At 53.9% G+C, this 25,798-nt stretch overlaps 1 protein-coding gene across 1 annotated transcript in view; it reads left to right on the plus strand.

Moving 5' to 3' along the window:
• COL26A1 (collagen type XXVI alpha 1 chain) overlaps positions 1-25,798 on the plus strand; it is a 175,689-nt gene that overhangs the window by 127,599 nt on the left and 22,292 nt on the right. Inside the window, exon 4 of the mRNA XM_028515606.2 lies at positions 25,558-25,619. Coding sequence (XP_028371407.1) covers positions 25,558-25,619 — 62 coding nt within the window. The remainder of the gene's footprint in view (positions 1-25,557; positions 25,620-25,798) is intronic.

Consider the following 25,798-nt stretch of genomic DNA (forward strand, 5'->3'; position numbering starts at 1 on the left):
GGGCAATGGTTTCAGCAGGTAGGGTGTTTTGGATTCCCCACTCAGAGAATTGGACAAAGCTTTGGACAGTTTCTTCTAAAGCATGCTCAGGCCCAGACCCCTTGCTTACAGTTTCAAGGGCCCAGAGACTGTGACTCCTTGAGAGGCAGGGGGTCGGGGGCAAGGGAAGGGGTTGCCTGATCTCTCACTGAAAAGCCTGCACCTGAGGGTTTCCAGCTGCAGTGGGAGAACAAGGAGAGACCCTGAATCCTTGCTGAGCCTCATTTCACATGGGGCGGGGGTCACTTCAAAATCTCAGGCCCCTGCCTGTCCATCAAGAGTGGCTCAGACCTTTTTCAGCTGATTCTTCGGGGAAAATACACTTAATTCTGATGGAGCAGCAGGCCCTTCGTGACCCCCTAACCCCTTATAAGTGGGGAAGAAGCCAAATGTTCTCGGGGAGCGAGCAGTGTGCTGGGAAAGTGGGCTGAGGACAGAGCCCAGCCAGCTTCCAGCTGCCCTTGGACAGGCCGGGCTGCTCCTGGCTCGCCCCCGAAGCGGGGCTGAACCGGAGAAGCCCCGGCGGGAGTGCGTTAGACAGGGAGCTGGGGTCTCCCTTTCCAGTGAGCGGATGAAAGATTCCTCAGCCTCTTCTCCCGAGTGGAGCTCATGCCTGCTTTCCCGAGCCGGGACTGAGTCACAAAAATTCTTTTATGATCCATTTTCTGGCCTTCACCCCTGTTTTTTTTGGAACTCTGAAGCAACATCCTAAATTTCCTCTGCCTAATTTTAGTCTCTGGGAACTGTAGCCAGATGATGTCAGGCCGAGTATTAGATGCGATTGGTCTTCCCAGGCCGGGCTCTGTCACCGGCTCCCTGCAGCCGCCCCGTCCCCTGGGGTCAGGTGTGGGCCTGGGAGGTGGCGCGGTCATCGGCCAAGAGCTGTGCTGGGGCTGGGAGGGGTGGGAACCTTTCTTCTCTCTAGGAAGCGCCCTCGGTGTTCCGTGTCCTCCTCAGTGCGAGGCTGAGAAAGCTTTTCCCGAAGGGCAGTTCTCCCTCCATCGGCAAGCTTTTCCAGAACGCCCAGTGCAGGCCTAGCACCTCCCGTGTGTCTGCAGACGTGGGTGAGACCCTCCTCTCTGAAAGTGGGCCTCACCCGTCTCCCTCGCTCGGCCCAGGAGCACCTTCCAAATGCAGTTGTTTCAGAGAAGCGTTAGGTTCACAGTGAAACTGAGCAGAAGGAAGATTTCTCTGCCCCCACCCATTGTCGGCTTCCCCCACCAGAGGGGTGCCTTTGTGACAAGTGAGGAGCCTCCGCTGGCACACTGTGACCACTTGAGGTCCGCAGCTTATGCAGGGGCTCTTCTTGGTGCTGTGTATCCTGTGCTTGGGGCACCTTCTCACAGCCAAATCCGATCTCATCACTCGGAGGCGGATCTGGGTTCGTGGGCCCTGGTGCGTATATAATTGGAGGGGCTTTTAAATAAAAAGAATACATGAAAAACACATCTGTTGAATTTTACAAAATCATGTGAGCGTGTGAACACGTTGCCCAAGTTTCTTTTGGTGTCTTGATGTTTCCAGAAGCATAAGCTTCATAGTCAAGCCCTCTTTGCTTCTTACTCTCTTCAAAATTGTTCATCAGCTTCTGCCTCTCTGAACACCAGGCCTCTTAGCTGGCTCGCAGAGCCCGGCCTGGTGTGACCAGGGCTCGCGCTCCAGTTACCCTGACCTGGATGGAGCGTGCTGAGCTCATTCTGTGCTCGCGGCCCTCGCCTGTGCTGGCCCCTCTGCCTGGTCTGCTTCCCTGCCATCTCTCCTGCTCTCTCCTTTGCCGGGGGCCTCTGCCAACAAATCACACCTGGATTTGAGACTCCCCTCCTCGTTCCCTGAAAGGCCCATCCCCACTGCCACCATAGCACATGGGACACTGCAATAACTGTCTAACGTCTCCCCAAGGGGGCAAGGAGCATGCGGGGCCCATTGGCCTCTGTGTGCCGTAGCCCTGGCCCACGGCAAGGCACAGGAAGCATCCGCTGCTTAAACGGCTGATGGAAGAGTGACAATGGAAAAGGTTGGGGGAACATCTGAGCTGTCCCTGTCCTGCCTCGAACCCCTCACTGGCCTTAACACCATTGCCACTCACCACCCCTCACCCCTGCCCCAGAGTCAGGCCTGTTGGCCTGGCATCTCTGCACCTGCTGGGTGTGGCTGGGGATACGTTTGGTGACGTTATCCCTGCCTTTTCAGTGAGATGTGTTCTCCTGAGCGCTCCTCCATTCCTGGCCTCAGTGTGTGGTCCTGTCCTCCCCCAGCCCCCAGTAGCTTTAGTGACGCAGAACCCTCTGCTCCCATTTAGAGGGAGAGGTGTGGGATGTGGTCCAGCCGTTCTGTCCCTGCACCAGCCATTCCCTTCTCCCTCCTCCTCGCCAGCCCCAGCTGCTGCAGGTTCATGGCCATGGAGGCCATGGTGTGGGCCTGCTGCCTGGCCTTGTGCACCTCACAAGATGGACCAGATTCATGCCCTTTCCCCTTGCAGGCCCCCAAGGGCTCCTGCCGCTCTCTTCAAGCTCCCTAGAGTCCTAGCTGGGCACAGGCTGCTGGGCCTTCAAGAACTCACGGAGCTGGAGGCAGCCTTTCTGGGACAGATGCTGGCGATAAAAGCCTCTCCCTTGGAGATGCTTCCTGAGTCTTCCTCCATCATCAGGTCCTAAAGCTTGGGGGTACCAGCCCCCTCAGGCTTATGCGGGTTCTGCATCCTGCAGCGAGATGGCTGGCCCAGGGCAGCAATGCTGACCCCGCCTGAGGACCCCAGCCCAATCCCTGGCCTGGGGAGGCAGTTGTGGGTGGAGGAAGAAGCACTGGACTGGGAGTCAGGCAGACCAAGTTCAAGTGGGAGCACGTCTTAGGTAATCTTGGCTAACTCCCACCTCCTGAGTTTCTGTTTCTTTATCGTTGATTGAGATAAACAGCTTCCCCTTCTGTTTCACATAGAAAATGAAGGGTGCCTTGGTCCCTCCTTGAATTTGCACTTGGCTTGCATTCTGCAGTCAGTGATCAAGCCCACGGCCCCCTTGTCCCAAGGGTGGGGCTGCAGTCCACTTAGGAACAGTGGGTGCTAAATATAGCAAAGCTAGCCCTGCCTGGAGTATCCAGGGGCCGTGGCTTCCTTGAAGCCCTCCGGGTCCCCATCTCCTGACATGGACCCCGGTCGTTTCACGGCCATTGCTAGGCTGCGACTGAAGTATATGGGAGCATGGCATGCAGACAGCAGCCTCTTCCCCTCACATGCTCACACACAGGCTCACACAGCATGCTCCACTCCCCTGCATACATGACAGACCCTGACAAAACCCACGCAGGCTCACACAAACAGCCGTTGTGAACACATGTGCGTGTGCACACACAGGCCAGTAGGAGTGCGTCACACCCACACACACAGGCATGAGCATATGCATGCAACAGGCTCACACTTAGGCACACAGGCCATGGGCTTCTGTGTCCTCCCTCTTGAGGTTTCTGGCAGCTGCTTCTGCTCATGGAGGGGGTGGTGTGCAGAGGCCAGGAGGCAGGGCAGAGCGGGGTCTGTTGGGAACTGCAGGGAGACTGTGGGGAGGGTGAGAGATGGGGAGACAGGCTGGGGAGGCACAGAGGCCACACTGGGACCTTGAAGGACTGAGGAGTTTGCACTTTACACCACAGGTGACGGGGGTCTGTTGTCTTGAGAGTCTGAGACTTCCCTTCAGAGAGCTGGTAACAGCATGGGGAACGCTGACCAGGCTGAGACGGACTCAGGATTAAGAACTTGCAGAGACCTGAGTCCTCCTGCCGCTGGCACGTGGGCTCCAGGCCCTGGCTCAGCATCGCCCCTGACCTGCTGGGTGTTCTGGGGCAGGTCCTTTCCCCCTCTGGTTTGGTCTCAGTGTTCTCTAGCAGTCACCTGTGGTATAGCCCACCGGGCCTACAGGGAATGCTGCACCTTTTAGATGAACCCGAGCGCTGGGAAAGGGGCCTAAGGGCAGGGGACAGATCTTGCTGCTTCAGACCGTCAGATAACTGCCAGAGCCCTGGGCAGGCCTGAGCTGGAGCCTCGGATTCATGGCATCAGTCTGGGGAATTGCCAACCAATTTCGGTTTGGAAACTCTCCAATTACCACTTTCCCTCCCCAGTAATGTTGACTCGTTCTTTATATTCTGATGCCACCACCCTCAGGCAGCCCTGAGCACCCTGCCCTGGTGCCTTGGCTTCCGTGGCGTGCTGTTACAGTGGTCTTGTGGGCTGTCCCTCCCGCGGCATGGAACTGTCACGGGCTGGGCTGTGTTCTCACGCCCTGCGTCCCCAGCACCCAGGGCAGTGCTTCCTGGCCAGGTGATGGGCAGCGCTTGCCAAAGGAATACCTGGGAGGCCATTTACTATCTATGGTTGCAAATATTGCTCAATGGTAAGTGCCTTTCTTCCTTAGAAAGGATCGAGTTCCAGAACTTTTCAGGGTTGCTTCCACCTGGGGAATACTCCGGGAGCCAAGGCTGAAAGCCTGCCCCGTCCTTCACATGCAGCCTCGGCCTGCCTCTGGGAGCCGCTGGCTGTTCCCGCCCGCTCGCAGGCCCTCCCTTTCCAGAGGCCTGGGGAGCTGGGGGAGGGGGGTCTCACCACTGGGCTTTTGAGTCAAGTCTCAGCCTGGAATGACCTATGGGGAAGGCTTAAGGGGCCTCCATGTTTCGTATGTGAATGACAAATGCACATGTGTGTTGTGTGTATGTGTGAGATCCCAGTATCAGAGACCTCACGCCCACTCAGAGCTTGGACGTCAGAGCTGGAAAGGGTCTTGGGGACACACACACGCCCTCTTGTGACTACATGTATAAATGTGTATGTGTATAAATATACATGTATGCTATGCGGAGAACTCTGGGCCCAAGGGGTTTGGCTTTGGCCAAGGAGTAGGAGCTTGCTCACGTGCAGGCAGGGACGGTGAGAGCCCGCGCCTCACACCCTGAGACTCTCCCCACTGTCCAGGCGCGGGCCGTCCCGCAGCAGCACGAGAGCACTGGGAAACCGCACCGGCACCTTGTACTTTTCATCGCCCTGAACTCCGACAGGCTGGCCGACTGGTAGGAAGAAAGCCCTGTATTCTTTTGTTCTATTCATCAGCATTTTCAAGAATCATTTTGTTTACACTTTAAATAAAACTTCAGCTTGGAAAAAGAAAGGCAGGATGAGGTTGCCGGCTCCTTCTCCGCCTCCCCTCCATGGCAGGGGCTGAGGGTGGGGCCCTTCCCAGCTGCAGGGGCCCAGGAAACCTCAGAGGACGGCGGGTTCTGTGATGCGGGTGGGGAGGGGAGGTCTCGGGCACTCGGGACCGAGGTTCACCCCTGAGCCAGAATGAGGGGTGGGGGACTGAGAGCGCCAGGGTTGGAGGAGTGAGAGGGGACGCTTGGTGAAAGAGGTGACAGGAGAGCCCGCCCTGGGCTCACAGAGGCGATGAGGAAGCTTGTCCGTCCGGGCTCTGGATGGGGGAGTCGACCTGAGAAATGAAGGCCTCAGGCCTCCACCTCCCACACGTTCAGACTCAGATTTGACTCTGACGCAACCTCCATGGCCACAAAGTTGACTCCAGGTTGAAGTTACTCGTGATTCAGGCAAAAAATCTAAAATAAAATACCAACAACAAAAAGGCCAAATAATCCAATTAAAAATGGGCAGAGGACATGAACAGACACTCTTCCAAGGAAGACACACAAATGGCCAACAGGTATGTACAAAGGTGCTCACTGGGGAAATGCACATCAAAACCACGATGAGATACTACCTCGCCCCTGTTGGAATGGCTATTATCAATGAGACAAGAAATAACTAGTATTGGAGAGGATGAGGAGAAAAGGGAACGCCACACACTACGGTGGGAATGTAAACTGGTACGGTCACCATGGAAAACAGTGTGGAGATTCCTCAAAAAATGAAGAACAGAGCTACCATGTGACCCAGCAACCCCTCTTCCGGTCATCTACCTAAAAGAGTGAAAACACTCATTCGTCAGGTTGCATGTATCCCCATGTTCACTGCAGCATTGTTCATGGTAGCCACGTCCTGGAAACAACCCAGCTGTCCATCCATGGACGACTGAATAAAGAAGAGGTGGTGTGTATATACAGTGGAATACTGTCATCTATTAAAAAGGTGAATATTGCCATGTGTGACAATATGGACGGATCTTGAGAGTACGATGCTAACTGAAATAAGTCAGATGGAAAAAGGCAAGAACCGTATGATTTCACTCATGTGGGATATAAAACAGAAAGCTGTAGACGAATAAACAAACAAACTCATAGACAACAGAAGGGAGGGGGTTGGGGGAGGGCGAAGAGCGTAAAGATGTCACTGCAAGGTGACAGAAGGTTAGACTTCGGTGGTGAGCACACACTGGCGTGTACAAATGTTGTGTTATAAAGTTGTATACCTGGCATTTATATAATGTTATTAGCCAATGTTTCCCCAACAAATTTAGTAAAACCATGAGATAAAATATTAGCTACTCAAACCCAGCAATACACAAAAAAGTAATAGATCATGACCAAGCAGGGTTTAGAAAATCTATTTTTGTAATTCAGCTCATGTACATTTTAAGAGATAAAATTCAATACCTATTTGTGATGAAAACTGCAAACCAGGCAGAGAAAGGAGCCTCTGGCTGTGTAGACACCAGCTACCAACCCACAGCCAACAGTGCCCGGCCTGAGTGAGTAGCAAGAAGGGTCCCTTAAAAGTCATGAATGAGTTTCAGAGGTAGCTATCGGGACTTCACGAAATACCTTGAGTTAAAAGAATAAAAGGTAAATAGATTGGAAAACTTCTGTAATGACAAAAGGCATGTTGTCAAGCCAAAAATACAAGCCACAGACTGGAAGGACATTTGCAATGCGCAAAACTGACACAGGGCTGGTACCAGAAGTACACAAAGGACTCCCGTGAATCAATATGAGAAAGAACAATTTAACGGAAAAATGAGTCAAGAACATGAACAGGCATTTCACAGGGTAGGAGTGGAGAGAAATGGCTCAGAAAACAATGAAAAGATGTTTACCCTCATTAGCAATGCAGAAAATGCAAATTCAAACCACAGTGAAATGGCATTTCATACCCACTAGACTGGCAGGCTTTTGCAGTCTTGAATGGCTGCCTTTCAGGGACACTGAGGCTTCCCATTACGAGGGTTGGGGGTGTAGCGTTGGAGAACGCAGGGGATAGGATGCCCCCCCCCATTAGGGAGACTCATCCCTAACTCCTGTTGTCCTTCAGGACTAGTGTCTGTTAGCGCGGTGATCAGTCCCCAAGTGGTGGTGTTTGGTTCTACCCAGTCCCACCAACCCCACCCTGCACCCCAACCCAGGCGCTTGGGGTCTGCCAGACTGCTTCCTCAGATTCTGCTCTTGTCAGGGCCCTCCTCCTGGGCAGCCAGATGAGCCTCCAGCTGCAGTACCTGGTCTGGTCTGCAGAGCTGGGGGCAGGAGAGAGGGCGAAAAGAACTAGGGGTAACAGGATCAGATTGCCTCTCTTTACATTTGGACTGATCTCTCTCCCACGAGAATCTGCACCCGAGCCCACCCCGGTCATATCCCTAAAGCTCAGAGAGGCTGAAGGGAGGCGACTGGGGTGCTCCACGTGCCCCACGCTCCAGTTCCACTGTGAGCAGGGAGCAGGCATCAGATGCCGAGGCCAACCTTTGGCTGTCCTCTCACCTCCCCTGCAAGGGCTTCGCTTCTGGCCCGAGTCTTCTCCCATCTGCCACTGGTGAGTCTAGCCAGGTCCTCAGAAGCCTGGGACAGGATGCTACGGATGCCAGCCCTGTTCTTGGAGCAGAAGCTTCTCCCGATGCTCCCGACCAGTGTCTGGGTGCTGGAAAACATGGCAATGGGGGCCCTAACCCAGTGACCACACTCTGTGCCAGAGCAGAGGGCTTCCGATCCCCTTCCCCAAACCTGCACACAGACGGAGCTGCTGGCCAAACAGGGTCAGCATTTCTATGTCCAGGACCACCTTTCACCTTTCTGGGCTGGGTTACCTCTCCCCCCTCCTTAATTGTGGGGATAATATTATCTTCCTAGGCTGTCAGAGCAGGAGAGGGGAATGGGAGAGTGTTTTGTAAAAGTTGTGCCCTCAGTGGTATTGTATGGACTCATTCTCACTATGGTGTAAGTGACTGAGTGGGAGTAATGAGATGCCCACCCCAGGAGGGTGAAAAGGCTGCTGGATGCACGCCCACAACTGGGTTTCAGCTCTGGCTCATTCACCTTCTCAAATGTGTGACTGTGGCACTTACCACCCCAGAACTCTTTTCTAATCTGTAAAAAGAAAGGGCCAGATGAGATAGCTCTAAAAGCCTCCCGGTCTTTACAGTTGCACGGGAGACTTGCCTTCTAACAGAATGCAAAGAACAGCTGCCTTTTCTCAGACATGCCCTCTGTGCCAGTCCTGCTTTCTTTCTAACCAGGGCAGGGCCCGAGGAGGCGGCCTTGATTACTTCCGTCTTGCTGGCAAAGCAACTGAAGTTCAGAATTAAGTAACTTCCCCAAGGTCACACGGCATGTTGGGCTTTAAGAGGGAGCAGAGGAGAGAGGTGGCTAAGCCCTGAGCTGCAGACAATCATTGTAAATCCTGTGCGAACACCTTTGTATTGTTCAAATGTGTTTTAAACTATTCCGGGGGTGGGGGTGGTGGGGTGGCAGACGTGTCTCTCAGAAAGAGTCGTATTATGTCCAAGCGATCCTCCAGGCTGAAAAACACAGACGGGGCCCCACTGAGTGGTCCTTCAGTTTGTGTGGCACCCTCCTCCTGCTGGCAAAGGCAAGGTCCAGATTTGAACCTGAGAGTCAGGAGTTTCTCATCTGCCTAATCCTCCTCCCCGGCCTTCTCCCAGTGTGTCTTAGTGGGTGACTAGGTGGGCCTGGGCTCCAGCCAGACCTACTGTGGCTAGGAGGGGTGGAGGGGGCAGCTGACCAGTGGACGGTGGCCCCTGAGAGCAGAGTGTGCAGGGAGGGGACAGACCAGGCCCAGGAGGATGTAAGCGCCAGATACTGCCCGAGGAACTGAGCCCAGACTGCCCAATGCCATGAAGCAGTTGGTAGCTTCTTTGTAGGCGCTGCACTCCTTCGAGATGTGGGAAGTGCCTCTTTACATGCTGCTCCCTTGGGTGCCCAAGAACCTGAGTCAGGGGCACTGAGACCTGCCCACCTTTTGTCCACTTTGAGCCCAGGGGATAGGATGTGCTGGCTGGGACCTCCAGGCTCCCACCCCCTGCAGTCAGAGCAGCTTCTCTGATTGGTTATCAGTCTGGGTGGCCAAGGCAATTGTGTGTAGGAAAAAGACTTCGTTTTAGAAAAGCATGTGGGAACTGCCCCCTCTGAGTGCTTTTCCAACCCAAGGTGAGGCCTGTGGTGCTTACAGCCTGGGATCTGACCTCTGACTGGGAACTCTGGAGGCCCAGGAAGAGCGCTAGTGCCCCACGTTCACCTCCCAGCTCCCCCAAACAACCATCACAAGGTAGATGGCCTCATGGGGAGACCAGGTCTTCCCTGGAGCTCCCCCTGGGGCCTTCGCTTTGCCTTTGGCCTAGGTGCATGCTGGAAAAGGTGCAGAGCTGCTTCCCAGACCTTCTTCCTCTTCTCCCAGGGTTCCTCCTCTGCTTCCTCTCCAGTCCTGCCACCTGGGGTGGGCCAGTGACTTTGTCTTTAGTTCTTAAAGCTCTGCTACCATTTCTACCTGAAAGCCTGATGACCAAAGAGATGCTGCCCCCTGCTGGCCCCTTTTGGGCACCTCCCCTGTTGCCCTGGGAGTGAGTTCATCGCTCCCTAGCTCCCTACTGAGCCTTAACCGGTGCTGCGGAGGGGGCGGCCACGCCCTGGGTCCCAGGCCATGGGTGCTCCTCACAGGCCCCTGGGATCGAGAAGGCTCCGGCAGAGTTGCGCAGCCCCCTCCTATGGTCTGGAGGACCCTGTTCAGCCAGCTTTGCTTTCTGGCCACTGATCCTTGACCTTGGCCTTGGAGTCCTCTTAAAAGGGATTCTTTCCCAGTGACACACAGCGGTGGCAGCACTGACTCCATGTGACCGAGTGGGTCGGGACTCACAGCGCTCCTCACCCTGGGCCGGGCTTGGTCGTCTTTCAGATCCAGGTGAGGCTGCCTGCCAGCTCCGTGGGACGCTGGAGATATTACTGATGGTTTCTTTCTGGATGAGGACAAAAGAGTAAGAGTGCTTCAGACGGTGACTTCAGATTCACAGCACCAGAAATCCACCCAAGAGAAGCAGTGAATCACTGAACTCTGAAAGGGAAAATGTACGCAGAGAGGACACCCCCAGTTCCTCTTTACTCCAAACGTCTACAGAGACCGGATCACTTACTTGTGTTATGAAATCCCCTTCACGGCCTCAGGGGCACTCGGAAGTCTTGAAATACTCCACTGAGCAAATTGCAGCACAGCTGCCTTCATCTACACATCCCCCAACTGCGGGGACACCACTCGGTCCCCAGGCAAGGGCCCAGGAGTACTTTATCCTTCAGGGCTCTCGCCCTCCACACTCACACCATTCATTCCTGGGGGCTCACCCCAGCCGTGCCGGTTCGAAGGACAGCCGCCCCACAGTCCGTCCGGAACACTCACCTGCCAGTGCCTGCTATCACTTACCTGTCCAGAGATAGGTTATCCTTGCCTCCAGGCAACCTGTCCAGCAGGTGATGCAGCCACGACAGGGCCTGAGCAGCCTCAGAGGGCCTCAGGGACCAGGCACTGAAGCTCAGCCACCCTTCTCAGGTGCTGTTACTGACAGTAGGGTTCTGAGGCCTTTGCTTGTGAGGTAGCCAAAGCAACCGGGAACTGGGAATTGTTCGAGAAAGAACGCAGGCTTTGGAGCAGGTCCTGCTCCTGCCGGTGGGGCCTGAGCAACTTCATAACCACCCAAGGCCCCCCATTTCATCATTTGTTTAGAGGAATCAAAAGGCTGTTGTGAGGGTTCCTGATGCCCAGCTGTGACGCCCAGGAGAGAGCTAGAGGCACCCAGGCAGCGCTGCTCTTGTTTACAAACAGCCAGTGGGAACCGAAAAGAAAGCACCTGCCAAAGGCAATTCGTATCAACACGCTGGAGAACTCCGTAAACCCAAACCTGGAATCCAGGGCTCAGGAAGCCTGGCAGTTAGTGGGGGTGGAGAGAGGGTTTGCTGTGGAGAGGGGAATTTACTTGAGGGGTGGGTGAGCTGCCCTCCATGCCATGAGGCCCCTGTGAGAGGTCGGAGCAAGGGGCGACTGTGAACCTCTGCTTGAGAAGATGGGTGATCGGGTGCTTCTCAGATGAGTTTCTCTCAAAAACGGTCCAAATATAAAAGCCTCCACTGGGCAGAGGATTGGCCCTTTGTCACCTGCAGCCCCGGAGGGTTCTCAGAGCCCCCTGTTCTCCCCAGTTGTGCTGCCCTGCATGCCCAGACAGTTGTTTTCAGTGGCCTTGCCAGGAGCATCGCCTGAGCCCCTCGGACCCCCACCTTCAGCCCCACCTGCATCCCCTGCCCTCTCGGGGCCACTGATGCTGCCCTGAGGTCCCTCCACAAGTGCCAAACCTTCTGCTGCTGAAGCCGCCACCCACGCCGCTGCCAGCTTGGGTGTCTTCTTACTTGGGCCCAGCCGCCCTCCGGGTGAGAGGGGCAAAGGGAACGTGTCAGTCCCATATAGCAAATGGACGGCTGACTTTGGGGAGGGGTCTCATTTCTTAAAGAAATGCATTTCTTTAATTCCTGCTGTTTCCCAGCAGAAGGTGAAGACATTATGTTTCAGAAAGGAAATGCCACAGTGCCCTCAGCTGGGGCTAGGGGCCAGAACGACATCTAGGCAAAGGCTATGGAGCCCATCCCACAGTCTGCTGTGTGGGGGCAGGAACTCCAGAGGACCGCGGGTGTGTGTGGGGGGGGTGGTGGCTGGAGCAGGGAGGAACCATCAGGGCAGGGCCCTCTGGAACGTCAGGCCAGTTCCTGAGGCCAGCTGGGGTGCTGGTGCAGAGCCAGGCCCTCCCACCCCCACCCTCGATGGCCTCAGTTTGAATCCAGGCTGTCTCTTACTAGCTGTGTAACTCTGGGCAAGTTACTTAACCTTTCTGTGCTTTGGTTTGCATATCTATGAAGTGGAGGTTATAGTGGTCCCTACTGCATCGGGTTATTGTGGGAATTAGATGAATTTACACGAAAACCAGCGCATCAGCATAGGTCTAGCCTTCCCAGCAGTGTCTGGCACACGGTGAGTGCTCCCTGAATGTAAGGCCACATCATCTCCTTTTGATCATTATTATGACCTGCATCGCTCCACATGGGCCAGACCCTTTGCTCTTGTGAAATCGGAAGAGAACGTTTCCTCCCTTCCTCCCCTCCCATGGTGACTCAAGCCAGAATGTAACAAACTTCAGCATTAAAACGTCTTCCTAATCTCTACCTTAAGCCCCTTCCACTTTTTCCGGCCTTGGTGGAAATGGAAAGCAGCTGCTTGGGGGCTGCGGCACTTCCTGTGCACAGTGAGGAAGCTCCTGGCACGGAGCCGCCTGCCAGGGTACACGGGCAGATGCCCTGGGCGCACACCTCCCCTGCAGGAGAGCAGCCCCCCTCCCCGTCTCGGTCCCCTGAGGTCTTCCAGGGTGGGCCTCCTGCACACCCCCACCCTGCAAAGACACCTCCCGAGGGTACACACGAGCATCTTTGCGGCCCCACGTGACAGCACAGTGTGCCTCCCCCCATTATTTTAGAATACAAGAATGGCTGACACATGGTCCCTGTGTGGTCAAGGGTTTCACAGCCCACCTGGAAGAGGGATACCCAAAACGTCATCCCATCCGGAGTGGTCAAGGAAGGCTTCCTGGAGGAGGTGGTGCTTAACAAGGAGTTAGCTTATCAATGAGATGGGCTGGGAGCCATTTCTAAATGAGATTAAGTTAAGCAAAGTCCAAAGGCCTGGAAAAGTGAGGAGCTCAGAGCATGGCAAGCAGCCCTCACTGGTGGGGTCTTCCCTCAGGGTGACAGGGAGCGTGAGAGGGTGGCATGTCCGAATGGTGGTTCAGAACGAGCAGGAGAACAGCTCATGCTTTTCACAAACTGACTGCACCTGGGAACCAGCACCCACATCAAGAAAGAACGTTTTCATCATCTTAGTTAGAAGCCCTCCTCCTGCGTCTTGCAGTAACTGCCCTCCCCGAGGAAACCACTGTGAGTGCCGGCCCCTTAGCGCTGCTTGGCCCGTGTTGGAGCTTTTGAGAAATGGAGTCACACAGTGTGTGCCCTTTGGGTGTGCCATCCCGGAAACGCTGCCTTACCCCTGTGAGGCCCACCCACATGCTGCATGTGCTTGTGCACACTTCAACTGTGTCGCGTTCCATTTTATGGCTGCTCTGGTTATTGATCTAGTCGCCCATCATGGGAATTTGGGTTATTTATAGTTTTTGGTTACTGTGACCAATGCTGTGTGAACATTTCCGTACGTAGCTTTTGGTGACCACATTTATTCATTTGGTCAGATTTATATCTGGGCGTGGCACTGCTGGGTCACAGAGTGGCTTCTAATCAGCCTCATTAGAAACGGCAAATGATGTTTTAAGTGGCTATACCACAGAAGCTCCATTTACACAGTGTGAGAGTCCCAGGGCTCCCATCTGATGTTTTATGTAGCACTTGGTGGTGGTAGTCTTTTTAACTTCAGCCGTTCTGGTGGGTGTGTGGGAGCATCGCATTGTGGTTTAATTTGCATTTCCTCGTGTGGCCGAGTTGAGCCCGTCTGCATAGGACCGTCGGCCAGTAGGATATCTTACTTTGTGGAGGTCAATACTCCAAGAATCCTCTCGGTGATAGGCCCCTTTGTTCTCTTAATGGTGTCTTCTGATGAAAAGGAATTCTTAACTTTAATGCAGTTCCCTTACCAAAGTTTTCTTTAATGTTACTGCTTTTTGTGTCCTGTTTGAGAATGCCTGGTCTATCCCAAGATCGTGAAGGCAGTCACCTGGGTTTCCTTCTAAAAGCCGTGTTGTTTCATCCTTTACGTTTAGATCTACAACCCACCTCGAATTGACTGTCACGTGTGATGTGCCTTAGGGTCCAGTTCTTTAACTTTCCTCTTCCATTGAGATGTTCACTCGCCCCAGCCCCATTCCCTGAAGAACCTCGCCTTTCTCCCCTGCGCTGCGTCTGCGTCTCCTCCTCACGGAGGGAGGCTGCGTGGGCATGAACCGACCACACGGTGCCTTCGTCACTGCGCTCTTACAGTAGGTCTCAATTCTGAGAGTGCGCCTCCCCTGTGCCACCTATTACATCTACAAATAATAGGGACATTGTTCTCTGGATCCTCAAGGTGGCCTTGGCTATTCTTAGACCTTTGCATTTTCATATACATTTTAGAATCAACTCTCCAACACACACACACACACACACACACACACACCCTCTGAGGTTCTGAGTGGGGTTGCAGTCACTCTGCAGGTCAGCTGGGGGAGAAGGATCGTCTTTGGGTCTTCCAAACAGTAAACGTAGTTTACCTTTCCGTTTATTTATTCCTTTATTTCCCCTCAGTGTTGTTTTATGGTTTTCAGTAGATTTATTTGTCGATAATGATGGTTTTGTGAATGGTATATTCAATTTTTATTTTTCTGTTTATCACTAGTATATAAGAATATGGTTGATTTTTGTAAACTGTCTTTGTATTTTAGTGACCTTGTTAAATTAATTTAATAATTCTAATAGTTGCTCTTTAGAATTTGAACTCGGGGCTGGATCTGGAGGTGCAGAGAGGGAGAAAGACAGACTGAGTGAGCCAGGCCAGCAGAGCCCCTAGGGCTGGGGTCACAGGGGCCACATCAGCCTCGCGGTTGCCTTCCAAGGGCCGAATGTCATTCTAGGACTGTACAAGTGTACCTGCTCCTTAACAGTTAAGTGAGAGCTCAGTGCTGCCGCCGGGTAGAAACAAGGTGAAGGGCCTTGTGTTTGCCGTCTGTGCCCTGGGGCCGTAGCCGTGTACTGAGAAGCCTCAGGCTTTGCCCAGGCCCAGCTGGGGTGCAGGCTGTCTTCACGTCGAGGTGGGAGCTGGTGCCCTGGCTAGGGCACTAGCTCAGCCCACCATGGCCTCACGGGAAGGGAACCATGGGCTCTGATTCTGGCCTTTAATCGGCAGTCTGTGTGACCTCGAGTGTATCACTGAACCCCTCTGAACCTCACCCTCCTCGCTGGCAGGGAAGGAAGGGTCTTTCATCCACTACGTGCCTGATAAGCACTGGTGAACTGGTTTTGCTCACCAGTTACCCCTTTCCCCCAGTGTTTCTGAGCACTGCCAGAAAGCTCCACAGTCCAGGGGCTGCTGGGGAGGGTGCCAGCCGCGGGGGTGGAGGTGGCCAACGACCACTGTATTCTGAGAGGCTTCAGTCTTCTCAGCCAGCCTTTGGGGACCAGGGTTTCTGCAGTGAAGACACCATGTGAGGCTGCCCCTCTCCAGGCAGGAACTCAAGTTACTCTTCAATAAAGGGCTTGGCAGAAGTTCCTGAATAATCCTGCCTTCTCTGTGATCCCTGACATAGAAGAGGATGGAATTTAATTATTCTGTCCTGTCCACGAGCCTTATGGCTGGGCCTGGCGGGCAGCCACAGCTGTCCCACCAGCAGGCTCCCTGGCCCCCGACAGGGTCCATTGCTCTGGTATGTGTTGGGGAGCACAGGGGAGGGAGGCAGAGGGCAGGACCCCTACCTTCAGCCTGACCTTGCTGTCTTTACCCTTCCTTTTGGGGTACATGGCTTAGAGAGATCCAATTTGCGATGACCTGGACAGGTGGCTCTCTAGAGTTCACTGGACAGGTAGGTAGCTTTCCAGGCACAGGGACTCTCTGCTACCCATGGAGCTGGGCTCAGAGCCCAGAGAGCACCTTAGAGCTACAGGCTGAACTGGAGACACCAGGGGTGCAGAACTCTAGAATTATCATGCCCCGGTTGCCCAAGGGGCCCCGTGAAGCCTCTGCAAATCCAGACTGGAGCTGGCTTGCTTCCCCCATCCCCTAGCTGTCTCCAATCCTCATGGCTAATTGGATTCTTACCTGTTACAGAAGCTTAAGTAGGGGCCTAAGCGAGATCCGTTTGGGCAGATTGCCAGTGCGAGGTCAGGCAGAATCTCATAAAGGTGAGCAGTGGGGGGCCAGGAGGAGACTCTGGCACCTGTTTGTATGGTTTCTATTGGGCTGGAGGATCATCACCATCGATCTGCTTCCTCCCCTGCAGGCAGGAGGGACAACTGGGTCCCGTAGGGGCTGATGCAAGGGTTTTGAGTATCAGACATGCAGAGCCCCAGCACCGGGCCTGAGTGGGGCAGGCACACGGTGAACACCAGCACTGTTATGTCAGACCTTAAGTAGTTCAGGGGTTAAGAGTGGAGAATGTGCTTCGGGTCAGTTTCTAGCTGGAAGACTTCCAACAAATCTGCCTGACCTCACTGTGTCTCTCTTTTCCCGTCTGCAAAGTGGGATAACAGTCTAGTGCCTGCCTCAGGGCTGCTAAGTGGCTTACATTAAAAGAACGGGTGTAAGCCCTGGCTGGCGTAGCTCAGTGGATTGAGCACGGGCTGGGAACCAAAGTGTCCCAGGTTCGATTCCCAGCCAGGGCACATTCCTGGGTTGCAGGCCATAACCCCCAGCAACCGCACATTGATGTGTGTGTGTGTGTCTTTCTCTCTCTCTCCCCCCCCCTTCCTTCCCTCCCTAAAAATAAATAAATAAAATCTTAAAAAAAAAAAAGAATAGAGCAGTTTCATGACATAAATATAAGGGTGATTTAAAAAAAAAAAAAAAGAACGGGTGTAAAGGGCTTAGGTCAAGGTCATTCCCAGAGCAAGCGCTCAGCAAATGTTTTACTGGCAGCTGTCCAGGCTCAGGTCCACCTCCTCAGGAAGCCCTCCTGATCTCCCCTAGCTGGGGTTGGCCCCACCCTGCACCGGAGAGGCACACAGCCCGGCCCTGGCCCTCAGCAAGGTCGCTCACATGTCCAGAGGCCCTTGAGGGCGAGGCCACTTATCCCTGGGTCCCTGTCACAGAGAAAGCGTATCTGTAGAAGGAACAAAGTACTAAGCAGAGTCGCTGAAATTTTGTGTTTTCATTTGCTAAATCTGACAGCACTATCTTTAAGGCAGCCGGAGCTGAATCACAGAACCCTCGTAAGAGTCTGGGAGAAGCTGCCCCCGTCGACACATCTGGTTAGGACCTGTTTGTGGGTAGGGCCTGTATCATTCAGGCTCCTCAGAGAAACGGAGCCAATAAGATGTGTGTCTGTATCGCTACACGTGTTTATCTACCGAGCTCTCTCTATGGACACGTGTTAAGGAGCTGGCTTGTGCAAGTGTGGGGGCTGGCAAGGCCGAAATCTGTAGGGCAGGCCAGCAGCAGGCTGGAAAGGCAGGCAGGATTTGCTGATGCGGTCTCGAGGCAGAATTCCTGCTTCTCTAGAAACCTCAGTTTTTGCTCTTAATATCTTCATCTGATTAGACGAGGTCTACCTACGTCGTTTGGGGTAATCTCCTTTACTTCAAGCCCACCGATTGTAGACGTGAACCACGTCTACAAAATGCCTTCCCAGCAACGTGGGCCCAGAGTTTGGTGGACAACAGCGCCGGGGCCCAGCCAGGCTGACACACGAAGTGCAGCCGCACAGGCTCCAGCCTCCCGCCAGCCGTCAGTCTCCGGGCTGCGAACCCTCAGGGGCCACGGGTGTGGGGGCGGGGGCTGGCCCCTCTCACCCGGGCCAGAAATGTGAGCCTCAGAGCCGTTCCCCTCACACACTTTGTGGTGTGTATTCCCACTGATCTCTTCTGAGACCGTCACATTTCTCAGCGGTGGGTCAGGGAGAGAGTGTCAGGTCCATTTTATTGATGAACAAACTGAGACTTGATGTTCAGCGACTTTGCAGAGGTTCTGGCTTGGCAGTGGGGCAAGATCTTTATATTCTTCACCTTCAGGGCCCATGCGAATCTCTCCTCATAATGCAGGAAGCCCTCAGTGAACCGAGGATGGGCTCATGGTCTGTGGTCAATGGTTGGGCCCTAGATGGAGGGAACAGACCTGGGGCAGCTCATCTGCCACGAGGCCGTGAACTTGGCCAACTCCCTTTCCTCTCTGGGACTTGGTTTCCCTATCTGGGAATGATTTGCAAGGTCTTCTGCTCTGTTCAGAGTGTAAAAACTATTCAATCCATGGATATTAAGAGCCTACTGTGTGCCTGCTATTGTGTGGAACCAGAGGTGGGCTCATGCAGAGGGGAGCAGAGGCCACCAGCCCCACATGGGCAGGGAGCTGCTCTCAGTGGGGTAGTAGCCCTGAGGGGTGGGGCGGCCAAGCCAGGAGCTGAGTGTTGGCGGGGATGAGAAAGCCAGGGGCCGGGTGTCGGAAGCTGGGACAAAGGGACCGGGGTAGGCAGACACCACTCCCCCTCTGTTTTCCCACCCCCACGGCAACCCCATCTAGGTAGGGAAGGTTGGCCACATTTTTAGATCCAGAAACTGAGCCAAAAGAATAAAATACCCCCCAGAAATTTTACAAAAACGAGGACAAAACACCCATAATCCTACCACTGCAACTGTTTCCACTTTTCCAGGTTCCATTCCTTGACTATTTACCTTTTATATAATTATAAACAGAATACAGATGCAATTCTGTGTATTTCTGACATAGCATCACGAGCACACCTTGTCTTTACCCAGTTAAACATTTAATTATATTATGCATACTAAATGTGTTTTTAAAAAGGCAAACAGTCCCTTAAGGCCTACAGTGAGAAGGAGCAGTCCCCTGTTCCCCTCTTTACTCCCGATTTTCATTCCCTTTAGTCAAGTACTTTTTTTGGGCGGGGGAGGTGGCGGTGCTTACCTCCATAGTGATGACTAACGTTGACACATTGCTGTTTCTCATGGTTTTTAATCCTAGAGATTCTCTGTTGTCTTCCTCCTGTGCAGGGTTCTGGTGCTTTTGTTCACCCTGATCCATCTTCCAGGTCGCCTCCTCCTCCCCAGCTCCTGGATGATTGTTTCACAATTTGAGTTAGATCAACAGGCAATGAACAGTGTTATAGCAAAGCAAATGCTGGTGCAGGTAGTATACCAAGGCACTTCTCTTTGCTTTAGACTTTTCATTTTTCTAAAAATTAATAATTACTTTTTTTCTTGCTTAGTTTTTTAAAGCCATATCATAGAGGTGTGACTCTTGAAACGTCACTGATTCACCCCAGATTTTCCAAAAGAAGTTTAGTTCTCTCTTCTTCACATTCACACCCATCAGGGGCTCTCTCCCTTCTAGAACCACCTGTCTCCTTGTCCAGTGTAGTTGGGTTTCGCTCCAGCCTACAGCACACTGTCATTCCTTCATTTCCCTTCCTGGGATATCCCTTTGTCTCTCTCCCATGTTGAACTTGTCTTTGTTTCGGGTACTTTCTCTAGTTTTCTCCTTTGTTTTGACAGAGCACACCCTTCAACGTCTTCCTGGGGAGGGGGTGCTGGAGCACAAATATTGGAGACCACGCATGTCTGCAAATGCCTTTATTCTCCCATCAAACCTTGAGGGATAGTTGAGCTGGGTATAGAATCTTAGACAGAAAATCCTTCCTCAAAACAACACCTCGGACTTGAAGACTGGAGAGAGGCTGTGGGCTTTGGGGAAAGCCCCGGTGGTGCGTCCTGGCAGTCGGAGGCAGTTGGCCTGGCCTGGGGGGGGTGTGGTGATGAGAGTGCAAGGCAGAGACCAGTGCAGGCTGGCTAAGCCCAGCTAAGACAAGGACGTTTTCCCGAGAGCGGTGGGAACTGCTCAGCATTTCTGACACAGAGTGAGCTGACCAAAGCTTCACTAGTGGAGGAGGGTCTTCACTGACCTCCAGGCCTCAGAGGGAGGCACTGGAAGCAGGTGTGGCCCCAGGCTAACGTCTCGGGAGGAGCAGGGCTGACGCTGTGTGTAGTGAGCCAGGAAAGTGCCACATGGGTTTGTGCTGGCCCAGCCCATCCCTTGCCCCACCTAGAAACTGAGGCTACTCGGGACCTCCTTGTCCCTGTGGTCCCCTGTGATCATTCGTGATCAACCTACCTGGCCTGCCCTGCCCCTGTCCCCACAACATCTGACTCCACTGACCTCCTTGGAACTTTCTTCTCCTAATGGGACCTAAGAGTCTTGGCTAAGGTGAACGGTCCCAAGGGGATTTTAAAGGATCTCCTCCAGCTGGGCCATGTTGTGCTGACCTTCTGGTGACATCCACCCTGTACATGTACCCTCCCTACAGACCCCTCTCCAAGGCCTCTCACAGAGGGAGCTGGGTTTCTGGGGACAGGACCACCCATGCGCCCTGGTTCTCCCTGTTGGGGTCTCATGGCCCAAGGCTCACAGTGTGCTCCCCCTGCCTCTTCACATTCCTCTGGTGCAGCCACTTCCTACCCTAGGGATGAAGCCCCTCTCAGGGACCAGGGCTTGGGAGTCGGCCTCATTCAGGAGGCGGGCCCTGGATTCTGGGTGCAGAGCCGTCACCAGCTGCACTGCCGGCCAAAGGCAGATGGCAGGTGGATTGGCGACTACCTTCTTGCTGTAGGTGCACAGAGCCTGGCCGTGAGAGCCCAGGGCGAGGGTGCTGGTGGCAAGAGCGAGAAGTCCAGGACTCTGAGGGCCTTGGAGCAGACCCCGTGCAAACCCCTGTTACAAAAGGGGAAAACTGAGGCACAGAGAGGCGACATGACGTCCTCTCAAGCCACAGAGTGAGTTAGTGGTCTCTACAGAGTCCCCTTTCCACTGACCACACCAAGGAGGTAGTCTCAGTCTCCCTCTCTTGCACACGCACATGCACACACACACACACACACACACACACACAGGTTTGTCTGGCACATCCACACTTCTGATACACACACACTGGCAAAGATTTTCTGACAAAAGTTTCTGCACCTGTGTCCTAGACATCGGGAAATGTGCGGGCCCGGTGCCCATGGGCCTGTGTGGTTGGGGAGAGAGCTGGGGACATGGGAGTCTTCAGAATCCAGGAAGTTAGAACCCTCATCTCACTGAGGGAAAACCAAGGCCTGGGGCTGGGCAGGCAGGGCCTGGTCCAGTCAGAGCTGGTCAGTCCCATCATGCCGTTTCCATGTTTCCACCGCTCCATGAATAATTACAGAAAGTTAAACAAATGTAATTTAATTGCCTGTCCATGACAGAATGCCAGGGGAACCATAAAAGCCTCCTGGTCTCAGAGCGCCTGCCAGGGCAGGTGGCACAGGGAGGCCAGGCTGATGGACCCACCCCTCCCTGTTCGTTGGCCGGGCCTCCTGGGCCTCTTGGCGGCTGGGGAGTTGGACCCCCTGTGCCCACCAACAGCCAAGCAGCTCCTCACTTGCCAAACAGGGTGCCTGGTGCCAGAGCAAACTGGGCCTGGGCCCAGCACACTTTCCAGAAATAGGTTCCTGCAAGAGCCCGAGGGGTCCCCTCCCTCTGCTGACCTTCCCCCCTGCAGGGAGTCCTGTTTGTTGCCTCGGGCCCTGGAAACACTGTTCAAGGTCTGTAAACACTGCCGAACTGTTCCCTGGGTGGGGCTGGGGCTCTGATTTACAACTTACCCACACCCATCCTCCCCCTGCTTTTCTTGCTGCCCAGGGTGGGGGTATGCCCTCCTGGTGCAGGGGTGGGGGAGCTGGGGCTCAAGCAGCCTGCTCCCCACAAGACATGGCTGCTCAAGACAGTCCGGGCCTTTGCTCCGAGGGCAGGTGCCCTCACTCTCACCACCCTGCCGTCCACCCTGTCAGCAGTAGCAGGTGGCCAAGGGGCTCATGGGCCGTCCCCCCCCATGCCTCCAGGTGGCTGAAGGTGCCATTGTGTGGTAGTGGGGAGGTTGGGTAGGGTGGAGGGTGGGTGGAGAGACAAATGGGACCTTCTCTGCTTTGATCTGTCTTCCCCATGAAAGGCTTCTTGGGAAAGGCCCCAAGAGGCCCAGGCACCCTGAAGTGCAGGGCTGTCTGTATTTAAGAAGGGGGCACTAAAGCCACCTTGGACTCTTTCCTTGGGGTTTGGCCTTATTGACTGGGGGCCTTTGGGGCTTCAGCTATTTCCCCGGGGGGCTCCCTCAACGTCAGTACCTGTGGGCCTTTCTCCTGTGCCCCTGCTCACAGGGTGAGTCCCTGTGCCCAGGCAGGCCTCCTCCCCTCTCCCACCTGCGGCTGTCCCAGCCTGAGCGGGGAGCCTGGAGGGGCTGCCCCCTGTGTGTTAAAGAGGCTGGGCCCCGGCCCCTGGCTGCGCTTCATTTACCGGCAGCAGCAGTGTCCGTCTGCAGAGGGTCCCCTCTGCCTTCTCTTTGCTCTGTGGGCTAACCTTTTCCCTTCTTTACCATCCCTTTCCCGGGAGAAACTAGAGGGAACCAAGTGTCTTTAATCCCCCCAACCCACCCACCCCTTTCAACCAGAAACCACACCGTCTCTCTGGTCTCTGTGAAGTCGTGCCCGACCCAGAGCCAGACAACTGTGTGCATTCTTCTGGTCGTGTTAGAGTTTCGGTGTTTACACCTCCATTTTTAATCTGTTTTATGTGGCGAGGTTACGGATAAGGTTTGTAGGGGGAGGGGGACATTCTTTTCCTAAAAAATGCCTATAAACCACTGGTTGGGCCCTGCCCAGGGAACAGGGAGGGACCGGAGGCCTTACAGACCCAGACAAGGCCGGCGAGCAGAAAGCAGTGGGTGTCAGCGCTCCTGGCCCTGTGGCTGGGCACCCCAGGAAGGACACAGCCTGAACCACCTATTCCCACGGCCCGTAGATCCCCTGGCCACCTCCCCACGCCTCTCACGGAGCAACCACCACTTTAGAACAGGGATTTGCTTTCAGTGACAATGAGGGGACCTTTCCAAGGACAGGCTGGCGTGGGGCCTCTGGACCCTACTGGTGGGTGTGCAGGCCTCACCACAGCCCAGGGGCCTCCACACACCTAGTGGGACCTAGTGAGTTACCCACGACCTCTTGTGTGTCTGCATCTGTTTAACCAGAATGGTTCCCGTAGGGTTGCACTTGGAACTGAGTGAAGAATTCAGGTGTCCCCTGACTTGCAGAGCAACAGAAGGTCTTTAGAACAGCTTTGAACCACCTATTTCCTCACCGCGAGCTCTGGTTCTCAGGGGGGGGGGTCAGACGGAAGCAGATCATCACAGCCCAGGGAGATGCGAGCCTGGGGGGTGACCATTGCTGGTGTCCTAATCAGGCTTCGCACACCCCTCACCACCACTGTAAACTTTGCTGCCAGAGTGAGCTTTCAAAAATGCAAATCTGACCATGACTTTCACCCACTCCAGCAGCTGCCCATTGGCCTCAGGAGCTCTTCCTGCCGGGCCTCCGTGCTGGGGCTCCCGCCCCAGCAGTGGTGGCCCCCAGGCATGCTGGGATTTGGCCAGGCGGCTAGCAGACCCATACTTTTTTGCTAGAATAGGTTTAATAATTGATAAAAAATGTACAAAAATATTCAAGTCATAAGTGCTTTAGAATGTTTTCCATGAAGTCAATACTTCCCCATGAGTAGGGAAAGTAACACTTCCTCAGTGAAAAAAAAAACAAAAACAAAAACAAGAGAAAGATCAGATTTAAAAACAAAGACAACTGTTAAAGAAAACCTTTAAGTCAATCTTGATTGTATTTTAGACAAGGCCATGGCAATGATTACTTAAAATTTGGTGGCATTTTGTTTAGTAGGTCCTTAAGATAATATATTTAAATTAATTTACAATTGATTTGATGTTAACTTTTAAAAACTCACCTCAAAATAATGCCCTCACAACAGCCTTTTGAAAAAGCACTCAGATACTTCACAAACAGTGGCGGTGGCTCTATGGCAGCAGCGCCCACTAGTACCGCTGCCGTTCCGGGCTGCCAGGCTCCCCTTAAGGACCCTATTTCTGGCTCACCCTGGACGATCAGCTGAGCTCCGTGTACTTGGGTAGTGCACAGAAAAGCAGTTTTATCAGTTGCTGGTTCCCCTCTAGGCCTCTCAGCGCTCGTTCTTCCCTCTGCTAAACCTGGCCTTTTGATGCGGACACCGGCCTGCAGTGTCCATGGCGTTATGGATGTTATGAAATAAGTTCACATGGACCACCGAGTCCTGTGGAAGAAAAGGGACGGTGCGACTTCTCTCTCAAGGGGAGAGCAAGCCTCAGAGCACCTCGGCCACCCTCTCAAGAGGAGAGCGCCTCGACCTTTACCTTGAGAGGCTTTTATTGGATTCAATTTGCATAGGAATACTGGGTGTATACGTAAAGCTCATTAAACATTATCAGGCAGTAAGGATCAAACAATAGATAACATACAAGAACTCTGGGGGCCTATTTTCAGCCAGGGTAGGATAGCTGAAAGGCCATAAAACTTTGGGAAACAAACTCACTTCCTGCTTGGACCCTTATCATTTAATTGAGAACATCCTAAACAAAGCAGGTTTCACGGGATTTTACATACTCTTTCTCAGGCCTGATCGCCCAGGGAGTCTGCCTTTTCCAGCTCAGGGCTGCACTCACCACCGGCATTGTTTCAGGCTTAAGTCAGGAAAGGGAAGTAAGGCAGCCAAGAGATTAGGAGACTTCTCACAGACAGAATGAGGACTCAGGCTATGTCAAAGCTGAGGGGTGAGGGTCCATCACCCCCTTTTTCTATAGGCCCCCAAGTCCTTCCCTGGGCTCCCCCACCATGATTGTGCCTGTCTTAGGTTGTCCTTCCCTTGAGAAATCTTACCCGTCATTGGCTACCCGATCAAGCATTGGGGGCCAGGTAGGGTGAAGTAAAAGGAGCAGAGGCAGCACCCCTGCCAGGGAAATAAGCTTTGTCTCTTTAGTGGCTTAGGGTCCCAAGGTCACTCACTCAGCCTTAGCCATTGGGGGGTGGGGGGGTGGTTACAGCTCCTGAAACCAGGCAGGGCAGTTTCCAACAGCCTTTCCCCACTCCCTCACCTGGCCAATCACTACATATCTCTTGGGCCTCATTTTAGATGCCATTGCCTCCAGGATGCCCTCCCTGACCACCTACTCCTCACTTCAGACTGGCTTTGGCATCCCCCATGACACTCTCTTGCATGTTCTGTTCTTAAAGCCCCAGCACGGACCTTACCAGCTGTGTCTTTGAGACGATAGTTCTCAAAGTCAGGGAACACATCTCATTTACTATTCACTCATCAACTCTCAGGTCTTTTGAGTCCCTGCTTTTTTTGTGCCAGGTGATGAGATTCACGGGCAAACAAAACAAAGGCCCCTGCCATCTTGAAGCTCACAGGCTGACGAGGCATCTGGGTGCTGGCTCAGTGCTGGCTCAGACACTCTGCTGAGTACACAGATGGTACCGTGTGCTGCGGGTGCTCAGAAAGGAGGTTCAGAGGTCAGATAGGCCGCATGCTGGAGAGGATGCTTAGGATAATGCCCTGGTGGGTGGGCAGGAGTTTTCCAGGCAAACCAGTCAAAGGTTTCCCTGCCTGCTTATCCAGAAGCCATCCCAGTGGCCGAGCTGCTCCTCCCCAGGGGTCTACACTCCATCCTCACCTGGGATCCTCTTCTCTTTCAGAATGCATGAACTGTACCCGGCTCAGTGACATGAGTGAGCGACTGATCACGCTGGAGGCCAAGGTCAGATGGACTGGGGAGCCTGGGCCCGGAGAGCTGTCTGTGGGGAGGGTGCATCAGCCACCTGCAGACTGTGGCTGGGGAAACCCCAGCCTCAGGGAGCCCAGCAGGCCTGTGCAGCCAGGTCCCAGGGATTGGGTGCTGCTGGGGCCTGAGTGGCTCTGGGTGGCCTTCTCTAAGCT

This window comes from Phyllostomus discolor, chromosome 3, assembly GCF_004126475.2.
Source record: "Phyllostomus discolor isolate MPI-MPIP mPhyDis1 chromosome 3, mPhyDis1.pri.v3, whole genome shotgun sequence".
NCBI classification, from domain to species: Eukaryota; Metazoa; Chordata; class Mammalia; order Chiroptera; family Phyllostomidae; genus Phyllostomus; species Phyllostomus discolor.